This window comes from Notolabrus celidotus, chromosome 4 (genome assembly GCF_009762535.1).
Source record: "Notolabrus celidotus isolate fNotCel1 chromosome 4, fNotCel1.pri, whole genome shotgun sequence".
Classification (NCBI taxonomy): Eukaryota; Metazoa; Chordata; class Actinopteri; order Labriformes; family Labridae; genus Notolabrus; species Notolabrus celidotus.
Window position 1 is genome coordinate 11,431,609 of NC_048275.1, and position 24,441 is coordinate 11,456,049.

At 41.2% G+C, this 24,441-nt stretch overlaps 1 protein-coding gene and 1 long non-coding RNA gene across 3 annotated transcripts in view; one reads left to right on the forward strand and one right to left on the reverse strand.

Moving 5' to 3' along the window:
- Nucleotides 1-4,160: 4,160 nt before the first annotated feature.
- The window catches only part of zgc:171482 (zinc finger protein), an 83,173-nt gene continuing 62,892 nt past the window's right edge, over nucleotides 4,161-24,441 (forward strand). For both annotated transcript variants that reach the window (XM_034682531.1, XM_034682532.1), the window contains exons 1-2: nucleotides 4,161-4,984; nucleotides 24,148-24,264. In XM_034682531.1, the coding sequence (XP_034538422.1) occupies nucleotides 24,154-24,264 (111 nt within the window). In that variant the 5' untranslated portion in view covers nucleotides 4,161-4,984; nucleotides 24,148-24,153. The remainder of the gene's footprint in view (nucleotides 4,985-24,147; nucleotides 24,265-24,441) is intronic.
- LOC117812012 overlaps nucleotides 13,489-24,441 on the reverse strand; it is a 67,053-nt gene continuing 56,100 nt past the window's right edge. Inside the window, exons 4-5 of the long non-coding RNA XR_004631106.1 lie at nucleotides 13,970-14,024; nucleotides 13,489-13,727 (exon numbers count right to left, since the gene is read on the reverse strand). This is a non-coding gene — a long non-coding RNA (uncharacterized LOC117812012). The remainder of the gene's footprint in view (nucleotides 13,728-13,969; nucleotides 14,025-24,441) is intronic.

Below are 24,441 nucleotides of genomic sequence, written 5' to 3' on the forward strand. Positions count from 1 at the left end.
AAGATGTTACAGTGGTAAAGGGCAGACTAATAGATTATTGTCAGCCGTCTCTTTTGATGAAATCTTCAACCACTGTAGGATTAATTTAAGGTACATGAGGACCTTCTGGACTCAATGTGATCAAAACCCAGCAAACCATTTCTGCAGCTGGGGAAATCTTGGACAATTCATTTATGAAAATCAATTATTAACAAGCAGCTTGATAAGTGACTAAAATGCCCAAAGAGAATTACATATCACTGCAGACTTTCATGCATCAATTGTCGTCCATGAAGAGCCTCCATCATATCACTGTCCGAGAGTTCAATACCAGCTTATATCAGCTCACGCAACACATCTGTCACTGTCAGATCTCAGGTTCAACATCACATAGGATTATTTTCTCTTTCTGTCAGCCTGTCCCTCTTTCTGTCTCAGAGAGATGAACAGTTTCAAGACCTGACAACATCCCACAGCTGATCAATGCCTTGCAGAGAGGCTGTCCTCACACAACAGAGTGCTGAGAGATGTTCAGAAAGAGTATTGGACACATTTCGGTGCTGTTCTTTTGTCTTCTGAACAAAACCCTGCTCTGCTCCTTCTCTGCAGCTCTGCCATGCAGCTCTCTAATGGTGGATTAGCCGGGGCTTGTAAATGCTGTTAAGAGCTGAGAATGAACATCGATCCAGCAGTTTAATGAGAAATAACATGGGACAGACCATGGACACTATCTCCCCTCACTCTATTTTGCTCCAAATCTCTTTCTAACAAACTAACAGGCTCTCTCCTTTACACCAAAGCACCTGATAATCACAGGAACCATTAATTCTCCTGTTGAGCAGCCACATGAGCTGTTATCAGCCTTAAAGGTGACACAGCTTACTAGAGAAATTTTACCAAAGGGAGAAGTGCGTGTTATGTTAAGAGGAACGACTTTACTGTCAAGGCAAAAAAAAAAAGGGGGAAAGTCACACAAAGTTAAACACACACACACACACTCACAGGCACATCCTGCCCTCTTTCTCCAGACCAGTGCTGGCACTATACGTCCTCAGGCCTGCCTTGGCTGGTGGTTTGATAAATTGGCCCTTTCATCTCGTCGATGTGCATTGTGTCAGTGAGTTCGTGTGTATTTGAATCTGGGAGTGCATGCTTGTGTGTGTATGTGCGTCTGCCCGGGTACATTGTCTGAGCTGTGAAGTGTTTGGCTTCCTCACTGAAGGCTGCTGTCACAGCCTCTGAAAGCGTGTAATGGGCGCCCATTCTGCCGGAATGAATACACATCCATACGCTAGCGAGAAAATGTGGCATTTCAAAAAGACTCGGGATAATCGAACAGAAAAATTATATAAAAAAAGGGCAGAGCAATGTCATTCTTTTCAACTAAGCTCTAAATTTGGTGCATATGATTGCTTAGGGGAAGTGTTTGCAGTCTAAAGTAAATTAATGCCACTTTTGATGGATCAAGGGTGGGTATTGTTGGCTGCGCAAAGCTTACTGGCACCAAACATGGGGTTTCTATGATTTGGACGATGATTCATAGCTGTGTAATGTTGTTGTGGCTTGATAAGGATTCAAAAGCAACTGTTTGTTTATTCAAATTCCTTAGAATACTTCCTCCTGAAATGTTGGTTCATTTGCTACAGTTTGTGTTTGCAGAGATGATGATTTGTAGAATCCCCCAGTGTACACACGACTGCGCTCTGTTCCGGGGATTTGTAATTAGACCAACAGCGATACACCGGAAATCATCATACTGTAGCTCGTCCATTCACAAGTCAGCATCTTGCTTTCTAGTCCTTAGTGTGACATCAACACGTCTGCAGAAAAAACGCAGTATGAAGAAGAGAAATTTTAGCCCGGGAGAAGTGAGCAGCAGTATGAATATTAATGCAGCCTTGGTTGGATGCAAGTAAGTACGGCTGCAATTCATGGTTACTTCTGTTATTCATACATCTTTTTAAAACTGGGAGAGAAATCTTCACCAAAGTTCACAGAGGCAAATGGTCCCCTTTAAATTGCTGTTTTGGTCTGACTAATAGTCCAGAGACCAAAGGCGTCCAATGTGCAGTGACATGAAACGATGAAAAGCCACCAGTTCTCATGTTTGACAATATGAGACCAGCAAATGCATGACATTTCTGCTTGATAGAAGTCGTAAATGTTTAATCGATTACGAAAACGGCTGACAAATTCTTGGCCCAATTGACAGCACCCCGTAAACGACAAATGCACTTAAAGAACACTTTACAAAAGGCACTATACAATTTGTAGCTCAGTCACACACCAAACAAACCATCAGTCTGAGCCACAGCTGCCCTGTTATCACTCTTGGATTACACATTAATTGCAGTGTTGATCCTTCTCAAATGAAATACCACATCTGCACTCAAGAAGTTCATAAACTTTCACCACCCTGCCCACAAGACAGAACTGATTTGACTTTAAAGCCTCTATTTTTTCTGGAGCCAGAGGTGACCATGTTTGAATTACAGAGTTGTTTTTCATAGTTTAACCTTTGTTTATGCATCTGTGTTGACTCTGAGCCAGTGGCCTACAATCACTATACTTGTATGTTGGAGTGTTACCATTGCTCTGCAGTACTCAGTCTAAACACTAGTTGGCAGTGCGATTTCTATGGTAGTGCTATCAACAGCTTCTGGCTTGTTTGTGCACATGAAACAAAGGCAACTCAATCCAATCATACAATGTTGGAGATGAAGCTGATAAATACTGAGCAGCAGCCGTTCTTACTGCAATTAATGCAAAGAGAAAAAGAGAAGAGACGGCGGAGGAGATAGAATGTGTGGTTGCAGAGTCAGTGTAGGTGGGGGGCGATGGTGGCCATAGAGGAAATATTGTTAATGCAGAACATGATGCTACCCAGTGGACCAACCACAGGACTTGAAGCCAGCGTGGTTTCACAGCCTAGATATAATTTTTAGGTGGTGCACATCAATATGCGTACGTAGCCTCCTGCATAAGTACAGGGCTATGTGAGTACGTATGCTACGGCATGGAATCAACACAGAGGTACAAATTAGGCTTAAGTCTTCATTCTTGTTCAACCACTTGTGAATTGAAACTACCCACAAACCTTGCTTCAGTCATAATTAAATAAATCACGCCATCTTATAGAAGACATGGAACTAATGATTGAGACTATAAACTCATAAAAATGCCAACAAGGGTAAAAGAAACAAAGAAATTGGTTCATAATCTTAACTGCTTTGATACAAACAGACTTCTCTCAGCAACCAGAGGAGTCGCCTCCATAGACTGAAAAAAAATGGACGTCATCTTGCTCGGCTCGAAGTGAGGCCGCCGCAAAGAGCTGCTCCTCCTGGTGGCTGGCTGCAGTTTGGTCAAAAACTCTGTCTCCCCCATTCATTCGAATGGGGCTGCAGTCAAACTTTAAAAAATAAATACACGTCGTATGAATGTTTCTCACATCCGTATGCTGTGGTGATATGTAGTTATTATTTGACTGTTTTGTGTTCAAGGCCTCTTTTTTTCTGAAAGGTTTCTTTATCGTTAGTCATTAGAGGTTAAAAAATGGGGTTTTACATCCGGGTTTACTTTGATTGACAGCTGCTGTAGAGAGAAACTCCATGACCTTGTGACGGTACGCCGTAGGGTGGAGCTTGTTGCAGTGGAAACACAAATTTCCTACCGCGCCGACTCTGGCTGCAGAAAATGTACAAGATGTCTGCGTTCTGGAATGGGATATTTTGGCTTCAAACCATTTAATGGGAAAAGGCGGGGCAACGCTGTCCATTATACATTGGTCTCCCCCTGCTGGCCGTTTAAAGAACAAGTGTTCAGGTCTTTTGAAAGCTGTATGGAATGTCTAAGTCCATGGCTAAAGAGTGAATCTATTTACAGAGGATATAGGCAATCACAGTGGTCCTTTCCCCTGGTATTGCAAGTTTGCAACTTTAACAGCATAACTAGCTAGCCTTCATAACAGGTTGCATTGCAGCATGTCTGAAGTGTAAGCAATGTGAAAAACCCTGACTCCCTTTCCTGCTGTAAGTAACCAAATGTTAGGAGTTTGAATAAGGTCAGACTTTTCGGTGTATTAGGAGGAAAAAAAAGCATGAGTGAAGAAAAGCGGCTTGAAAAAGTTGTCAAAGACTAAATTTTATTTTCCCATTTTAATCCTGGCTCCACCAATCAGATTTCACCTCATGATGGGGAACCATAACACTAATGTTGCACAGTAATATTGCTGAGTTCATTAGAAAATTGTAGAACATCAGATATCTGTTAATGTCAGTGGTGATTGGCGCCCACCTGGGCCACATAAACACTTAATTAGGATACAGTAGCTGCTATGGAAACACAACATCAACAGTATAACACTTCTGTGCAGGGGAATTCGCGCGCTCTTTCTGTCTCTGTTCATTTTTATGTAAGACGATATTCATGTGGGTGCACCATGCGGAAACCTACTCACTCGACCAGAGCTCCCACTCACTCACTCACTAAGCAGACCTCGCGTTCACTCACACACACGTTGGTGAGCCGGGAGCGCTTTCTGTCTTTCATTCATCCCGGTGAAGGCTGCTCGCACTTTCTTCCTCTCCTTCATCTCTCCCCCCCGCCCCTCCTCTTCCTCGCTCGCGCTGGGATAGCTCACTTTGTTTTTGTGCCTTTTGGTCGGAGTAGTAGTGGATGATATCAACAGAGGAGCGTTCCTTCATCCCTGCGCGCGGTACTACGGGCTACAGAGGAGTCGCTAGAGGACACGAGCATCACGACAGAGAGCAGCGCGAGAGAGTTCTGTTTTTATTCTTTATTTATTTATTTCCTGTGGAGAGGACGGCGTGATTTCCAGCAAGAAACACACTGAATATCTTTATTCAACTGCAGCGTTGCAACGGAAGCGCCACCTGCCAAGACTGTTGTTCCATTTGTGGGATTTTAAAGGACGCTGAAGGATTACAGGCGGTCGGCGGATGGTTGACGGTCTCGTGAAGAGGAGTCACTGCCTCTGCGCAAGGTGAGTGATGGACTGGGAAACACTGACCGGGCACTTCGTTCAACAGATGAATTATCGACCGTCACCGACCTCGTTATTTGACGCCCTGGACGCTGTATTTCAGACGAAATACAGAAAGTTTGGCACCTTTATAGCACTCAATATTTCTAGGGAGATCCTGCTGGGATAGTGAGTGTCCGTGGAGTTTGAGGCATCATCTGCAAACTTTGTGATATATTTTTTAATCTGGACATGCAATATGCCCTAATCTACAGCATTTGAAACTGCATCATAATACAGTTTTCCTTAAACGCTCTTCTCCTGAGTTATCTTTCAGTTTGTTAACCCTGTTTGTTCATTGTCTCAGGGGGGTCACCACGAGGTTCTCGACTAATGAGGGGATGCAATTAACTCCCAATATGATTATTTTTCTAATTAATCAATAACTTTATTTTGGTTTTACTAAATGAAGTGTTGGATAATAGTGGAGATGTATCCCTGAGTGTAAGTTTAGGTCATTACATTTCTGGTCTTGTCAACAAAGTGCAAAACGCAAAGATACAGTTCACACTGACACAAGGATGAAGAAGATAAGCTCATCTTCACACTGGAAAATATGACGCCACATGATGGCTGGGCTTTCTGCTTAATAAGTTACCTAAATGATTAATCAATTATCAAAATAGCAGCACATTAGTTCTCAGGCAATCAGTTCGTCTCTGGTCTCCTCAGCTGTAGAGCACTTTGAATGGATTTAGAAAAACCTGGCAACCCGCTGAAGCTGGTATTAGACGCAGGGATTTTCCCCATGATTTAGAAACTTTTCACACCATAGCACACCCTGAGCCCAGTGCCATCCTCTGTAATGACTCTCAGTGAAATGTGAAAATGAGACACATGTCAGATATAATATGGATTAGTGCTGATACTTGCTGCATCTAGTTTCACTGGCTGCTATCCATCTCATTGAGAGCCCTCTCATTGCAAATATTTGTCACTCTGGGATGAATGTCCAGTCAGACTTATATGGGGCGTTGGAGGCAGGATGATACCAGCTTATGGCCTTTACACAGCGCCCGCCTGCCTGTCACCAAGGCTGACACACACATGAAGAGAGCAGGCTTTCCCTAAATATCACATATCACTCACTCAGACACATTGTAATGAGGTGTCATAAAGTAAAACAATTCCAAGTTATTTATGTCATCACAAGCAGCCACCATCAGTCCTCTGAAAAGGGCATTTTACCCCAGGCAGCACAGTCTGCGGTTTATACTGTGCCTGTAAGTCACACCAGGTCTATTTTCTTCATGTGGCCTGTCCAACCTGAGCCGAGCTGAGGCTTCATGCTCTGTTTACGTACAGGTATTGATTAGCAGGCGCTGACTTCTACTGTACTTCAGGTCACTGCAGCAGGCAGGGCAGCAGGGTGTCACTTACAGTAGCTACAACAGAATATATACCTTATATGCTGTAATAGAGGTGCACCTAACAATTGTTATTATTAAATGGCAGAAATTAGAGTAAAATTGCCTTTAATGGTTGCCTGAAAATTAGCTGACTTCCTCAAAGATGCTTTCTCTGTCCGGAAACTCTTAAAAAAAAAGAGCTGGAATGATCAGACGGTAAATTAATTGATCCAAAAACAGGGAATGAATCATCTACTTCTGATATTTCTTTCATTTCTTCATGTTGTTGGACTATAAACTGAATTTAATTGGGTTTTGGGTTGCAGTTGCACAAAATAAAACACGAAGAGGCAGTTTTTATGACATTGTGTAAACCAAACAATCAATTCAACAAGAAAATAATGAGCTCAGGTATCAACAGCAAAGGTTACCGTTGATTGTAGCTGTTTTTCTCTTCATAAATTGTTCAGTTTAGTATCGCTCTAGGTGATGAGAACTGGAAATCATATTAGGATGGCTGAAATGTGCAAACTTGCAGCATTTGAACTTGAAAAAAAAAGACTTTACTTATGCAGTTATCAAATAATTACTAAGATATCTAATTGTTTGACTTCTATCTTAGTTACTGAAGATAATCTTATCGTATGTTGTTGTATCCTCTCTAAAAATCTGAGGGGAACACGGTGAGAGATAAAGACAAGCCTAACAGCGTATATCTATGCCAACACATTGCATTTTACTTCTTAATGTTACTCCAGGTGATGATACTAAGAGGAGTTAAAAATGTAAAATAAAAAAAATAAATTAAGCAAGTTAATTAGCATGTTCATAATGTGGAACATATGCAGCGAGGCTCTGAGCCATTTAAACGTACAGGAGCCGTTTTTACTCTCCCCCTCTCTGTCTGTACGTCTCTCATGAGGTGCTGAGCTGCATCAGGGGGAGAATCTGATTAACCGACTGGCATAATTTACACAGTCCTGGAGGAATAAACAGAGAGGGGATGTAGTTCTTGAAAAGTGCCTGCATTCCCTCCATACATACAAATAAAGCACATGCACTTTCACTCACACACTGTAAGACACAAACACTGACACACACACAAACACAGTCCGAGGGCAATAATTGAGGCACTGCTGCTTTTTAAAGTGGCTGCAGCTTCTGCTCTTTTTTTAATAGGACAAGGATTGATTGAGGGAGTGCGTGTGTGTGTGAGTGCATGTTTGTGGTCACGAGCGAATGACTGCTCTACTTTCTTTAAGATTGATAGTGCATCATGTGTAGGTGTGCGACTGTATGTGTGTGTGTCTGTATGTGTGTGTATGTTTCCCTCCAGAAGTGCTCCATAGCAACAGGCAGCATATCCTCTTCGAATATCTTTTTCTCACACAACGTATGCTGTGACCTTTTTCTGCAGACTGTGTGCATGCGAGTTTTGCACGAGTGCATCATGTGTGTTTATGTGTGTGTTCATGTGTATCAGTGTGTGGGCCATCTGACCTTTCTAAGTGTACACTCATTAATAGCTGGAAAACAACTATTACCAAACGGCCCGCTGTGCCCGTCCTCATGATCAAGATATTGAATCTGTCCGTCTCACAGCATCATCATCATCATCGGCTTGCTAACCGAGCTGTTGATGCCTCTTTTGCACAAACAAAGCAGATATCAGCACGACTGTGACGTATTGATAATGATCTTTGCAGGCTTTGAACAAGTGGCATTATCATTTTTACAGTGTTTCATGTCCCTCTTTCACGAGAACAAGAGAGACATCTTTAATATATATCTTGACATGGTTGTCGTGTTATGTTAATATCAGTGTTCGACTAATAACTGGTTGCATATTTCATATCCGGGAATAGCAGACAGAGCTCTTTAGAAATCAATTTTCTTTTGCTCCATCACCGCGTTCGGAAACTGGCCCGCTGCCAGATAGGGAGGAACTAGAGAGGAAGGAGAGAGGGGGTATTGTGGGTGCATCAGTGAGCGAGGGAGGAAAAAAATAGGCTTATCAGATGCTGAATATATTCTTTTCCGTCTTTGAATTTGTCTAAATAAGTTATATGCTTTTCCCAAAACTTCATAAACATTCCCACAAAGCGCACTCACACTGAGCGATGGATGCAAGTCGAGGAAGCTGAGGCCCTTGGTCACAGCTTAGAGCTCTCTTTTATACAGGCTAGGTGCTGCAAGGTCATGCATGCTTGTGTGTATGACTCTGTGATGCACAATCACAGCATGGACCTTAAATATCCATAGCATATTCCTTTGTGTGCATGTTTGTTTGGTCATGATTTACACAGCACAGTATGAGCTCTGTGTGCTTGCATGCTATCTTTATAGATGGGGGTAGTGTTTGCATGTCAAGACTCTCTATAATGAATAACTTACAGCTCATAGTAGGGTCTGTGCTGCATGTGTTAAGGGTTATTGGCCTTGCTCACTTGCTCTTCTTTGACATATTTCTGGGAAAGCAAATAAACAAAGGCTGCCTTCTCATTTCCAATTCCCTTATCAAACTCAAACCCATATTTAGAAAACATATTATACTCTGCGACTCAAATGGCAAAGGAGGCAGGGTTCATGTGACTGAAACAGGCAGTAATTTGTAGGGTGGTGTGAGGATGAATACTATCATTTGCAACCGACTCCTCTTTGATTCTGTGGGTTTTGCTGCAAGACATTTCTTTTTTTTCCCCCGCTCTCTCCTTTTGATCTCGCCAGATTTACCTCACGCTTAATCCAAAATAGTTCAAAGACTTAGTGGCTTCTCTTTTTGGATTATTTTCAACACCGACTTTATTTGTCTTTGCTTGATCATTTGACTGTTGATTGCCTTGATCGATGTCATTGATCGCGTCTCTGTTCTTGTGGCTTCGGCTTGCCAGAAGCGCTGTTCTCTAATACACACTTAAGAGGTCGAACAAGCTGTAGTAGTTGCACCCAAAAGCTACAATCAATATTTACAATGTCAAAACACTAAAAAAGCAGTTAGTCCCAAAACAAAATGTCTCCTGTGTGAATAATAAGAACAAAAGTAATTTAAATGACACTTTCTCTGTATTCCCGTTGTCTCTGTTACCCCTAACCTTGATCTTTGTAATTACTCCATCACAGTTACGCAGCAGGATATGTTGCTGACCATGCATACAGCACGAATCAAGGGAGTGTTTTAAAGCGCTCAAAGAAACACCTTCAAAAGAAAATGTGTGCTCATACACCTGCAGAGACACACACACACAGCACGCATGGTGCATTAATAAGCTGGGATTTTTTACCTCTGGCTTACTGTGTGGATCCCTGTAGGCATGACAACCTTCATTTACTCCAGCAAACATACACACACACCGACAGCGAGTTAAACACAGGCACACATATAAAACAGCCCTGTGATTGACAGTTGATCCTACAAGGGTATTTGTGTTCACGTCCCCTAAGGACCAAAATACATCATGAGAGCTCAGCTGTATTGTAGTGAAACTATAATTACTCCTGCTTAATAGTCAAACAAAAGACTCATTGTGACATTTACAGTGGTCTAGCCTGTTGTGCCATGAAATGGGGAGCTTATTTGACTAACTTTTCAGATAGAGACTGTCATAGTGCTGGTTAGCTGTTTGCAGTCATATCACCTTCATGATGGGAACACAGAGAGCGAGAGGTTGAGAGATAACACCAGGGAAGTCATCACAAATTGTTTTTTGGCGGTTTCACCTCACTTGTTTGACTCATTGCAATTTTATGCCTGATTTCTTTTACAGTTTTTAGTTTTCTCACAAATATCTTTTCAATGCGTTCTTTTTTTTTAATGTCTCACTCCAGCCCAGTCTCTGGGGTGATGTATGTCTTTTGTGTTACGGTGCACATTGCCTCATGGGAAATTTGTTTGCTTCCTTCTTATTCGCTCTAATCTGCACGCTGCCATTACACAAGCTGTTCTTTGAAATGTAGTATTTGCAATGTGTGAGATTTTGTTTGGGTTTGGGGAAATGATATGGATGAAAACACCAATTATTATAGTATCCTTTCTCTTTTTCATCCTCGTTTCACTCACTGACTATATCAAAGGGAGTCCATGTGTTTGTGGCTCTGTGTTTATCACAATGAGGCAAGTTCCCAAACCACAAAATAATTCAAGCGTGTGCATTCATGCTTTGTGCATTGCCCTGTATAAAAAGACCATATTCATTAATGGCATGCGTTAGTTGGATCCTGAAACCAAGCTTTGCATCACTGCGGTCTCAGGTCGGAGACGAGTGTTCGTTTCACTAGAAAATCAGGGAGATTAAAACTTTGTACAAATGTTCTTGTCCTGTTAAGAAAAACTTTCCTTGCTCAATGTGCCAAAGTATAAAAACAGAGCAATTAGTCGCTAATGGAAGAGATAGACCCCAACAGCTTTGTTGCTATCCAGCCTGGCATCCCCCATATGTTACTGTAATATAACAACCGCTCAAACTTCAGGCAGCCTTTTGTCTCCCCCCATTAACTCAGTTTGCCTAAGAGTCTTACTGAACACGCACACACACACACACACACACACACACACACACACACACACACACACACACACACACACACACACACACACACACACACACACACTCACAGATTGACACAAGGAGGCGGAGATGTGCTCGGTTAAACTGAGAAAACCTAACTTTGCCCGAGATAATGGTCTTCATTCACCGTCGAATGAATCCATATTGTGACCTAAAGCGCTAGATCTGCTATTAACACCATTAACAAGTAATGGTCCAGGAAGAGAGATTTTCAGAGATAAAAGTAGCAGAGTACCCTCATGAATAAAAGGGTCTAATAGAAGAAGAGAGGTTATAAAATCTAAAGGGAGAAGTACGAGGGGCTGGCCTTTTCAGTGTCATTATTCCCTGGAATGAAAATATTCATTTGAACTTTAGAACCTCAACCAAGGACCGGGGAGGAGTGAGTCTTAATCTTAATCGAACATATTTGATTGAAAAAAGGTTTAAAATGTGTGTATCTCTATAGTATCTGCTGTAAATATGACCGAGATGGGTTAAAAGAAGAGATAAAAAAAGACATTACACTCAACATCTGTTAGGTTGAGGTTATAAGCTCCACAGATACTAATGTATCTCATGTCAATCAATAAAACACTCATCTTATTCGTCCCTGAGGCCGTTCGGTTGGGCAGCAGCAGGAAAGGCTGTATCCATGTTAACAACACTGTAAGGCTGAGGCAGTGTGCTGCTTTGAAACAGATGCTAACATCTGCATGCTAAAATGCCCACTGTAACAGTTTTAACATGATAATATTTAGCAGGTGCAGTGTTTATCATGGTCATCTTATGTGAGGTTGTTATGAACAGAGAGTTTTATCAACTCTTAGATTTCTTTTGCTTGTGTCAGGACTTTACAGATGCTTTAATTTCAATGTGGGCTTCTTTTTACAAACCTTAAAGAGTTTCTTTTGTAGACGTCTGTTCCTGTCTTATTTTAATATTGTTTTTTGCACAAATGAACAAAGAACATAAAAAAAATTGCAGCAGAAACTTCAGCTAGGGGCAGTAGTGGACAAAGTACACAACTTCATAACTTGAGTCAAAGTATAGATACTCGTAGTCATCGATTACTCCAATACAAGTGGAAGTTGCTCAGTCAAATTATTCCCTGAGTTAATATACTGGATGACATGCAAGAAAACATTGGAGTACATTCTGCTACGTTGTGTCTATTTAGCAAACATTACTTATATCTTTTAAACATATGCAACAGACTTCACAGATTTTCAGCTCCAGAATAAGAGGAACAAGAGTCCTACATGAATCCACACCGAGAGAAAACATGGAAAAAACAAACAGATAGTTAATTCAATCACTCGGTTGTGGGGCAAAAAAAAAAAAAAAGGCAAGAATGGTCATCTTTGTCTGCCATGAAATAACCATCTCTAGATGAACCGCCTGATTCGAGGGATGATTGCTCTGAGTTTGCTCTACATTCAACCACTGAGACACATGGCCTACACATACGGCAACACCACATAGACAAAAAAATTCACCCACTGAGTTTGAGAACTCAACAGAAATTTAGTGGAGTCAAAATTACGATATTTGTCTTTCAAATGTAGAGGATTAAAAGAAACAAGTTCCTCTGAATGAAAAAAATTATGAAGTTAAGTACAAATACTCAAAAAATGTACCTAAGAACAGTACTAAGGTAAATTAAGTCAAATATGAATGTTGTCCCTTGATACAGCAGATAGATTGTTGCACAAATCCATGGCATGGGATATACTTCCCAACTTCCAATAAAAACCTTAAAAAAGCCTTGGAGGGTGATTGGACGAATTATGTCTGCCACATTCATATCGAGCCAATCAGAGCACCGAAACCGTATGACCTGAGCCTGACAGGCTGCGTTGTCATGTCTATGCACTATTCTCTGCCGTTTTTGGAAAGAAAAAATGTGCATTAAAGACCTTTGCTCTTCTTTGTGTAGAGAAATGTTGTCAGGTTCTTTTAAAGCTGCTGACATAGCTGCATCCATGCTAATCTTTTAACGGGCCGCCATTATTTACAGCTGCTTCTTGCCTACGCCAGAACTAAACTGCCCCTGTAGTTGCGGCCTCTTTCTCCTAAAATGATGCTGATTGGTCAGGTCATTCTCTGACCGGGAACAAGTGTATCTGCGTGATGCTTTGGAAAAGATTGATTTGCCTGATGACAGACAGAGAATGTGGCTAATCCATCAGCTTTGCACAGTTATGTATATTGTTGACCATGCTTACAAGTTAACGATAGAATAGTTAACATAAAACATTTTAGGGCACCACCAGTGAGGACAGTTCTCTGTGAGGGGGGAAATGCATGCCTGAACATAATATTATGGTAATCCGACCTGTAGTTGTAGAGCTGCTTCAGTCTTGGCCAAAGTAATGGGCAAGCTGACATTGCAAACAAAGGAGGCATGCAGCTATTAGGATTCATAAGGACTGATAATTGGCTCTAAATAGGTTCTGATGTTCATGCTACACTAGTCTGGTCCTATTATAAAAAGAGCCTACAAGGCCTTTTCTTTTTTTAGCTTATCTTTATTTATTCAGCGAGTTTCATTAAGATCTGAATCATTTTTTGCAAGGTAAAGTCAAGAATGAACACACACACACCTATCTCAAATATTAGATTAAAAAAATATCTGCAAGGATCCCCAAGAGGAATGAGTGTCTCCAACTTCAAGTTGCATTGCAATTTATTCCAGAAGTGAGGTGAATAATACAGCAGCTTATCTGCTCTTCTTTTGCAAGAGTAGATAAGTCTAGCCTACACCATCCTTCATGAGTAATCCCTGCCCTCGAGGCCGTATTTCCACCACTGGGAGAGAAAAGGAGGGAGGAGAGATTGGGGAAAGAGAGGCAAAGAGAAAGGAAAGCACAGTGTGAATATTTAAAACTGAATATGTAGAACTGTCAGCATCAAGAGGACGCGCACATTACTCAGAGAGGTGAATTATGTCCAAAATAGGATTTGGGGCGGAACAAGCGGGGAGTTAAGAAGGAGAAAGTCATAAAAACAAAGACATTCACACACTTAGACGAAGGAAGCTGTGAACTGACCTTGGCATGTGTTTTTCTGTTCCTTCACTCCACACTGTTGTCAGAGGAATTTGACCTGAAATGATAAACGTGGAAACAGTCAGGAGCCCTAATTACATATTTGCATTACTCATTTATGATCAGTAGCTCTCAGTTTTATATTCAACAGCCAGACTTCTTTCTCTGTAGCCCGGCTGTGTTTGAGTGTGTGTGTATGTTTGCATTTTGCAGCATTGAGCTAGAAAAGTACAAAGCAAGCCCCTGCAGTGAAAACGGTATGAATGTGAATTTGGATTCAGACTGGGGCTCCAGCTGCTTTAAAAGACTTGACTCCCTCAGTCTAGTACCTTTGATTGCTAATGTACAAAGGGTTGTTAATCTTGGAGCAAGAGTGGGAATGCAAAAGGAAGACATTGTCAGAAAGATAACATTACCAAGAGGAGGAGAAAAAAACCTAATGTGAAACATCAAAGTGACATGGGTGAGTGCCTTTTCGATATAGGGTTCCATATTATTACCCCCGCAACCTTTCCTCTTGTTATTCCCACTCGGGACTCATTAGACAGGTCATTGGCTCACAGGCTGATGTCAATATTTCATCATCTGAATGCATAATTTGACAGCTAAATCAGGGCAGCTATTTATTCCAAATGAGATGGGAAGTATAGAATATGTGAGTGCAGAGAAAGAGAACAGATAGTCCAGTTCACAGCGGTTAACATCCTCATGAAGGAGAAAAATGGGAAGATTGAGGATGGGGAGAACTCTTAAAAAAGATCTGCTCCCTGAACCACCTGCTGTTCTGTCTTCCCATCCCTCGGTCTCTCTGCTTCCGTCTCCTCCTGTGCTGAGTTTGATAGTCTTCACTACTTCATTGGAAGTCCATATTTCATCCATTTAGGTGTGTTTTCAGACCACAAGAGATCTGATGTATTTTTAATAAGAGTAGTGTCTCTTAAGCTCCCCATTAGGCTGAAACATTACACTATATCTCTGTCAGTACAATAGGGCTCTCACTTAGCACAGTGCTATTTGGTTGCGAGTAATATTACAAACTAATTAATATTCTAAGCCCTGGTGACAGAAAACAGTCTAAGTGGTCGCACTTATTACAAAAGAACAAAAAGCCACGTCCAATTCGATGCCGGCTTTTAAATGAACGGTGGGCCAGAGGCTGAGATTTGAGGGAGGGCTTAGAGTTCGCTTCCATGTTAAATACTTGATGTGGTCTTAAAAGGAAATCCCCTCAAGGTTCATTCTGTCTTCAAGTGCCCCAGGCTTTCACTGAGACTCATCTAGCTTTAGCGATTCTGTTTCTAATTGAGGTTAGAGATTTTCCTCATTATTATTTAGAGCTCCTGTTTGTGATATCCATCTGTGACCTCACTCTACCTCTTAAAACTTGTGTTGTGTATTTTTATCTTTTTTAATTTTCACGTCACAAACACTGTACTCCATAAAGAGAGTGTTTGGTTTTGTTGAAGAGGGGTTGTATGAGGTACTTGTCAACAGTGAGTGTATTACCTACAGGGGATCAGCTGACCAGCGCACTGCTGGCTGTAGAACACAGGGATGTTGCATCCATTAATGATGCTCTTTGCCGTCTCTCTGACGGCAAAGAGCTTAAAAATGTCGAAACAAAGCGTACACCAACTCCATCCTTAAGCTAGAATTGGAGTTTCTTAAAATTGGCTAAATAACATGGTGGAGTTGACCCCATCTGCAGCGGCTGAAAGCTTAGCTTCTGTGCTGGTTCTTCGATCGGTTTCTCAACAAAGGGGCCAACCAACATCCCCTGTGGGTAATACACTTAATATTGACATGTACCTCATACAACCCCACTTAAAAACAAAAACAAACCAACCCTTTAATCTCCCCAAAGCTCACTAGAATCTTAAAAATTACACACCAACAAGTATCTCATCAATAATCAAAGTTGAGGTTCAGAAACAAACCTCATCTATTACTTATTAAGCTATTCAAACTGTACTAGTCTGCTTCAGTAGGACTGTGTGGGTGTAGTTTAATTTGACTGACAGCAGCTTGGCCACATAGGCAGACAACCCACCAACTGTCATCAGATTATGAGTCAATTATTGCAAAATCCTGAATGATGCATGAAAGAAAGTTAAATTACCATATTCCAACTGAACCTCCACATCAAACCCGCGAGGGAAGTGCGGATGTAACAGTAAAGACAAAAGTCTGTCTTTAGAAATAAATGAAAGTAAACGGTAGCATTAGTTCAGGGAGAGCTCTGAGGTTGCACTTATATTCTCATGCCTGCTTCATAATTGGCTCATTTACGTCTAGTTGGCTGGTGATCATCATAAATCTTACAGTGTGAAACATAGACTTTATTTCCTGCCACACCAACACTGACTGCCACCATAGCTTCCTCAACCAACCCCGACAGTCTCTGCATGTGCTTTATTTTCATATTGTGGACTTGCTCACAGCTGATAATCATGAATGTGTATGAGGAAGCTGAGCTCCCTCCATAGATCCCTCGTTGCCACTCAGATTTCTTTTTAACTCTGAGCAAAATGTTTTGCATTTTTGGCATTTTGATTTTGATTTGATACAATCTTCAGCCTCAAACAACCCAGCTGACTCTTTACTTGATTTGATAAGGACAGGCAGTTACTTTTTAAGGTTTATTTCTGGGGCTTTTATGCCTTAATTGAGAGAATAGGTCAGTGGGTAGAGTGGGACACTAGGAAGAGAGAATGTGGAGTGGCATGCAGTATAAGGCTGCTGGTTTGGCTGCCTGCTTCAAGGGCTCTAGCCTCTGTCCATGGGGTGCGTGATTTAACTGCCAAGCCAAACTGGCGCCCAAGGACAGACAGCTACTGTGACCAAAACTCAAAACTCTGCTGAAGTGGATTAGTATCTATGATATTGGTTCAACAGTCACATATGTCACATATTTAATGACGTTTTCAGGGAATGAGTTTTAACAAAAAAAAGAAACGGAACATTGCACGGCATGAAAATGTATTAAACCTTATGCTGTTGAAAAAAAGATGCTTTGTTTGAAAGATAAATCAAAACATTGTTTAGAGTGCATCATTCAGTTGAACTTAATGGCCCTGTTACAAAGCAGGGCGAGACGAATCCAGCATTTATCCATGGTCTGATGGTCACAAAGAGGTGCTCATTATGCCCATTACTCTTTGTGGAAATTAATGTTCTAGTATCCATATAAGAAAATATTACGTTTTGCGCAGTGTTGTTGCATCAACTTAAATATTACATGTAAAAACAAAGACTACACATGAATTGAATCCAAACACAAAATGCTAATAATCTAAAGGTGCTTGTACACCTGGATCGTTTGAAGTAATTGTTCTGAAACAGAGGTCCTTTTCCTCCTTGGCCTGGTTATTTGGACATAAGTGAACACAGCAATCGCACCCTGATGCTAACAGAACAAATGAATCGAGATCGCCTGGAAGAGGTGATTTGGACTCGCTTCCAATCTAACCTCTGAGTTGTTCGTTTGCAGTAAGAACACAATCCACTTAGCAGCTGGAAGGAATAACTGCTTGACTCATCACATTGGTGAAAAAAATCAGTAGTAGGTGAGGTACTGAGCATTACAGGAGTCTAACGTTACTCAACATTTCCCTACAATTCAGCATCAGTTTGTGTTGACTTTGGCGCCCCCTGTGTACTAAACTGGTATTTGCTTTTTTTCCACTGTTCAAGTTGAACTAGTGTTTCCAACAAAATCTCATCTTGCCCTCTTTTATATGGAACACTATACACTTTATACTTCTGCGTATCCCCTACGCAGCAGGGGCTGACGCGGACATAAGCATTACATACTTCTGCGTCAATGTGTCCGTGTTGTGCAGCAAATCTCCGCCGAAACACTTGAGGGCAGAGTGGTATGTCTGATAGCCGGTCGCTTCCGACCCTGCTACGATCTCGGTTTACTGTTAATCTACAGCTGATACATGTTGATGTTTATCATACAGACATACAGGGAAGAATAGAGAGGAGGAGATGAAATACACAGCCAATGAGTGGGGATCCCAGAAGTGCTGTAAATGAGGGAAATACAAGGCGCAGAGCAGACCAATCACAGGGTTTGTGGTCTGCGTCGATTCTACACGTAGATACATTTTAGAGGAGGTGCAAGTCAGAGTCAGCGGAACCCCCGGCGAAGGCTACATCGATTCTACGCAGAAGTATAAATCAGCCTTTAGTCTGAAGCCTACCCTGCACCAGTGGTTTCAGAAATTAAAAATATCCATATAAAAACATTCACTGTTGTTGTTGATGGTCTTGTTTGCTTTATTAGGTCATAAAGAGGCATCACTAATGATTTCAGTCTGTTAAATGGCCAGCTAAAAACTCCTCACTGGAGCTTTAACTCTAATCAACAGTCCACTCTGATTGAACTGTTCCAACAGGCAGGCTCCATCACTAAAAGCTGATGATGAAATAGATTTAGAAATATTTTAACTGCATGCTGACCTGCTGACACGCATCTATATATAAACTCTCTTTGCTTATAAGACACCTCCATCATCAAAGATTACACAGTTTCATACAGTGAACTCTTCGTGCAACCGAGTGAAAAATAAGATGCAAATTATACTGTAACTCTAGAAAGCTAAACTGTAATGAAGCAATGGAAAGATGCCTGCTGATACTAAATATAACTTGTGCCTGTGTGTGGTTCATGCTGCTGTGTAAATTGATGCTAATGTTGACATTTATTTGATTCTCTAAAAAGATATTTTACAGTAAGAGTCCATTTCATAAGATGGAAATGAAACCTCTCTCACATGAAGACCCGTTAAACCACGGAACATGAAGATATCTCACTCAGTGCTCCAATTATAACCCTACCTTCAATGCCCTTTTTTTTCCTCTCTCCTTCCTCCTTTCATTATTTCCCCCCATTATCAGTCTATCCATCTTTTCGCTTCATTGGGCCTGCCATTCCATTAATCTCACCAACAGATTGCCTCCATTAATTAGTCTTCTTCCTCCATCTTTGCATGTAATAATCAGAGGTAATATAGATATTAGGACGATAAGGATATTTCCTGCAGTCACTATCACTTTTAATTAGGCAAAAGATTAAAAGATAGTCTCCTTTCTGCCTGGCTGACGTTCAGAAGACAGCAAAGGTCTTTTTTTTTCTTTTAGGGCCACAAAACACTGGAAGACACAAATACTGCGGAAAAATAAAATGTGTCAGTCTGCCAAATATCTCTGTCTCATGATGTCTCAGAGGACACCTCACATCGTGGAGGTAATAATGTGTCCCTGCCTCTAGACAAAACAGGTACCTGCTTGTCATCTGTGACATTTCAGAAAGAATATTACACCTCACAGACACGTAGAACTTGTAAGGTAATGCGTTTATAGTGAAACACATCTGGACTGTCATTTAATTTTAATGGAAGGGTTTCATTTTGTAAATTGAATTAGATAATGGGAGAAGTGTCTGTGCAGCACGTCTGCGGTTAATTGGAGGGTCCAGGGTGCACTAAACAGACAAGGAAAACAGACAGGGGTAATTACCAGTTGCGTGTGTGCATTTGCATGTGTGTGAATGTGTGCATGGGAGTGTTGAGCAAATGTATCGGCTAAAGGTAATTACACTACACCAGACTTGAAATAAAGACCATCAATTCCTGTCACTTCTCCTCTCTGCTGACACATGCAGAACATTGGGTCTGATCTCATCACTAATGTTGCGAATCCCGGGACAGCCATGCAGGACAAAAGGTCAGAGTCTTTCGAACTAACCAGAGCTGACCTCTGCAGCATCCATGGATCCTGCACTGTGAAGCACTTTGCCCCTTTAAGCACTCTGTTCTGTCGCTTCCTTTGGGAAAGAAGCTCATCCAGTTTAATGGTTGATGTTCCTGGACGCTTCCCTACAGACCCCTTACTCACCCAAACCCTGTCAGAGCAGTGCCTACAGCACACACGTAATGAAGAGAATAGAAAATTTAGCACAAGACCACAGGGCTCATCATTAAACCATTTCTATTATCAGTACAGCAGTGAAAGAAAACACTGCTGCCTGGTTGTTAGGAACCCACGGCCGCTGCTCTCAGTGGGATGCTTGGGTCTCCATGGTTTTACTGGTTAGGCAGTCCATGCAAAGAGAAGGTTTACAGACACTGTCTCTCACCAGGGATTCTTTCTTGAGACCTTTTAAAAGATTATATCAGAGACTATAATCCTAACAAAGTTTCTCTTGGCTTTACTGGTCACTTTAAAGCCTTGCTTTTTTTTTTGCCAGAGTTCAGGAAGTTTATGTAAAGAGTGATATTTTTCTTCACATAACTGAATCTAAAAATCTAGAGCAGGGCTATAGATTCCATCTCAACAGCAGACTGTATTCAGAGTCTGAGAGGAGAGAAGAGGAGATGAAAGTTCTTCTTTAATGCTGGGTAGATCAACTCGGAGATCCCAATGCCCTGCTGAAGAGTGTCGGAGAAAACATGATTGGGAGAGAAACCTTTGTTCTTTTTTTTCCTGGTGTAAAACACTGAGACCGTTTGTTCTTGAGGTGAGGAGAATTCAAAAGATTAGGTGTAAGTTGTACAAACATCCTGAATAGACAACCTAAGGAATACTTAAAACAAGCAGCGCTCCTCAGACTGATGAGTACAGTCAATGACTTTTATGATTTTACCTGACCAAGTGGCATCCTCCATTGTTGAGAAATGAAGTCAATGCAGAAGTGAAACAAACTGCAGTTCCATGAGTGTCCACATTGAAGCTGGCTCCAAAAGCTAAGACAGCCCCTTTAACGCCCATGTTAAAATGCCCACTATTACAGCTACATTCAGTATGTTTACAGCCGGGTACAGAAATTGATTCAGTCGGAATAGCACATGGATGTGTTCATATCAAGCGGCAACCTCCGGCCACGTGAATTGAAGCCCATAAGGAAGTATTATAAACTGCAGTTCCTTGAGTGTCAACATTGAAGCTGGTTACAAAAGCTAAGACAGCCCCTTTAACACCCATATTAAAATATCCACTATTCTGCTACATTCTGAATGTTTAAGACAAGATAGGATAAGATACTCCTTTATTCATCCCACAACGCTGAAATTTATGGAGTTACAGCAGCAAACAAGAAGGTGTTACAGTACAAGAATATATATAGAAAAAGAAATGTCCATCAGAGATGACAGTTTGGCCATAATTCTCCTGTCAGCCACCACCTCCACAGAGTCCAGGACTGAGCTGGCCTTCTTCACCAGTTAGTTCAGTCCCGCTCTCCTGTATCCTGTCCGCCCACAGCAGGTGAAATCCTACCAATGTGGCGTTCGTGTCCGGTGTTAGCTCTGTTAGCATGATGCTACTCTGCCAATATTCCCTCTGGTGCTGGGTTAGCTCGTCCACCTTATCGTAGATAGATCTTACAGTCCCCAGCAGTGCTTTAGCTTGCACCTCAATACCAGCACGTCGTCCTTGCCTCCTTCAGCTCGCAGGGAACATCGGGCCTAGCATCGTTTAGCATCAACATGCTACGGCTGCTGACAGCTGATCTTGCATGTAAATAATGTTACCATGGAAACACGCAGGATCTCCGGACACACATGGGAACAAAAATAGCAAAAAAAAAAAACTGCAAAGTGGCCAGTTTGGTGTCCATGGTCAACAAATGAGTCATTAAAAGTCATGACAGGCTCCAAATACAAAGATAACTAATCAGACATGAAAAAATTGTCAAAAAAAGGGAACAACGAAGAGAGAGCTGCTGCAACAAGCAGCCACTCGAGCGGCGCTAAGCAACAGAAAAAGCTGGGTACAGAAATGGATTCAGTCGGAATAGCCCATGGGTGTGTTCATATCAATTTGAAGCCCATGAGGAAGTATTACAAACTGCAGTTCATCGAGTGTCCAATTGAGGCTGGCTCTTGAAGTACCAGAAACCACATACACACATATTCTAAAAAGCCAATCTTTACAGCAGAAATAAACATGTTTACAGCCTGGTACAAAACATGAGTGTAGTTTGGATAGCTCATTTCTCAATCAGCACACACTGTACGAGGGGTGAATTTTTCATAACCAGTTTCATAACGTGGCAATTTTGAAGATATTAAGATTATGAGTTTTCCATTACGAGAGGCTACATGATGTCATGGATACTACGTCCATAATTTATGCAGTCTATGGTTCATATACACTAAGTGAGGTGACAATATTATTGTGAACCGTAGATACATTTGCGAAAGATAAGGCCGCCTCAGCTCCCCCTCTTCACCAATTTCTAGATTGACCAAAGGTTAGGTTGAGTCAGCCTTTCCAAAATGGCAGCCTCCATTGTTGGACTTCAACACATCACTTCAGTTCCTGACAGCTCTGAGACTGCTTCCTTGTTATATACATGACAGGTGTGATGTCATCAGAAGGAGGAGTGGGAGCCAACCTCCAGAAACAAGATCGTAAATAAACAGAAGTAGTCCCTCAAGGAAACATGAACAAGATTTGTTTCCGAGCTCAAAGAACCTTTACTCTCTCTCACAGTTCCACCTAGCTGCATCTCTTCTCTTTCGATACACCATGTTTACAGTTGTGCTCTGCAGATTGCTTTGTGTTGAAACTCACAGGCATGAAGAAACATTCAACTGAAGGCTAAAAGAATCTAACATGCTCATCTTTTTGTTGTGACATGAAATGTCCCGGATGTGGCAACGCTTGTTGTCCATGCCCCGTGTCTGCTGGATCGTGCTGTAATCAGGATGGTATTGTGTAATCTGACTTTGGCATAATGTAATCATATCAAAATCACACTGATTTCTGAGTCCTGTACAGTTGAGATCATATATTAGGTGTGATTACAGAGACGAAGGAAACCTGAAATCCTCCAACTGCTACTCCACATTATCAACAGAGACCAAAGAAACCTCTGATAAACCTGACTTCTAAAAAGACACCAGAAGAAAAGAAATGAAACTTTAATTCTTCTGAAACAACACTACTGCACTTTGTGGGATCTATATTACAAAACAGTGTCGGAACTGTTCTTACTTCACTCCCCTTATGTTTAATTCAAAGCCCAGTATTGTATTTCTTTCTCTTTCTTGTGACCAGTGTTTATGCTTGTTGGAGTTATTTATTTTACTGCAGATCACTAAGGATACATGATGCATTAATTTTATGATGAAACTCCCAATATTTGCACAACAGGTTGATTTGACGAAGCGGGATCCTGAGGTGTTGAAAATGTAGTCAATGCAAAGTAAAATACAACGGCAGTTCCGCATGTGTCCACTTGAGGCTGGCCCTAAAAGCCCCCAAAGGCCCATTAACACAATTATTGATTTTTAAATGATTTTCTGTTTTCCACTAAAACACAGTCTGTTATATTGTTGTGGTTTAATGTGTCCATAGAAACAATAAACTCAGTCTAGTCTAATCAACAGCCAACTTTTGTCTCCTTACGTGACTCGCTGTAGCACCAAATGAAGGTTTATACATGCTAACTGTCTTCAGCTTTCCTGTTTCTCTGTTCTCCCGTTTGTTGACTTTTAACCTCTATTTTGCTTTCTCTACATTTTTACTTATTTCTTTTAAATTATTTTTTTTAAATGTGTAATTGGTGCACATCTAAATATTTATTAAAGAAGTTTTCTGTTCATAGCATTGTACTGGATGCTTTTAACACATGTATGAATCAATATCATACCTTGACCCTGTGTAACACTTTGAATATAGCTCATTCTTTACTGTAGGGAGATGTTCTTGGATCATAAAATATCACTCCCTCATTGGGTGTATTTGAGCTTTTATTTTGAAACATTTCAGGTCTTAGTTAATAACACCATTACTAAAGCATTTTTTTTGTTTTTGAATGTTCACTTGTTCAGTATGAAAATGATTCCAAAAGCAAAAAGATACATATACATAGATTTAACAACTGACTGTTAAGTAAAATGCAGAAAGTCGAGCCAGAGCCTCAGGCCATGTTTCCAAGACTGCAGCCAAAATCATCCATGAGAGAATATTCTGACAGAGAGGATCAACATATTTTGGGCTGAACTGTCACTGTGAATCTGTCATTCTGAATGAAACTATTTCTATACTGAGATCAGATCCATGCATGATCGTGCACCTCTAACACACAGTGTATGGTTCACTGACATTTTATTCAGTCCTGCATTCTAATCATATTCTTATGTGTGTGTGTTTGTGTGTTTGTGTAGTCTCAGATGAAGATGAAGTCTGCGGGCGTCGTGGATGGAGGCTTGTTCACAGAGAGCTATTGTAACATCTGCAATGCCCAGCTCATCTCCGAGTCCCAGCGCACCGCTCACTATGAGGTGAGTTCGTCTCTGCTCGAACAGGATGCTCGCTCAAAACAACAACAACAAAAAATGCGATACTGCAGCCACTGCTTGAGCAGGCAGTTCCCAGCACTGTGCACTTTGCATCAGCCTTATTTGTACCAATTTGTGCTTGTGCCGTTCAAAACAGTGCTCATCCATTATACATAGACT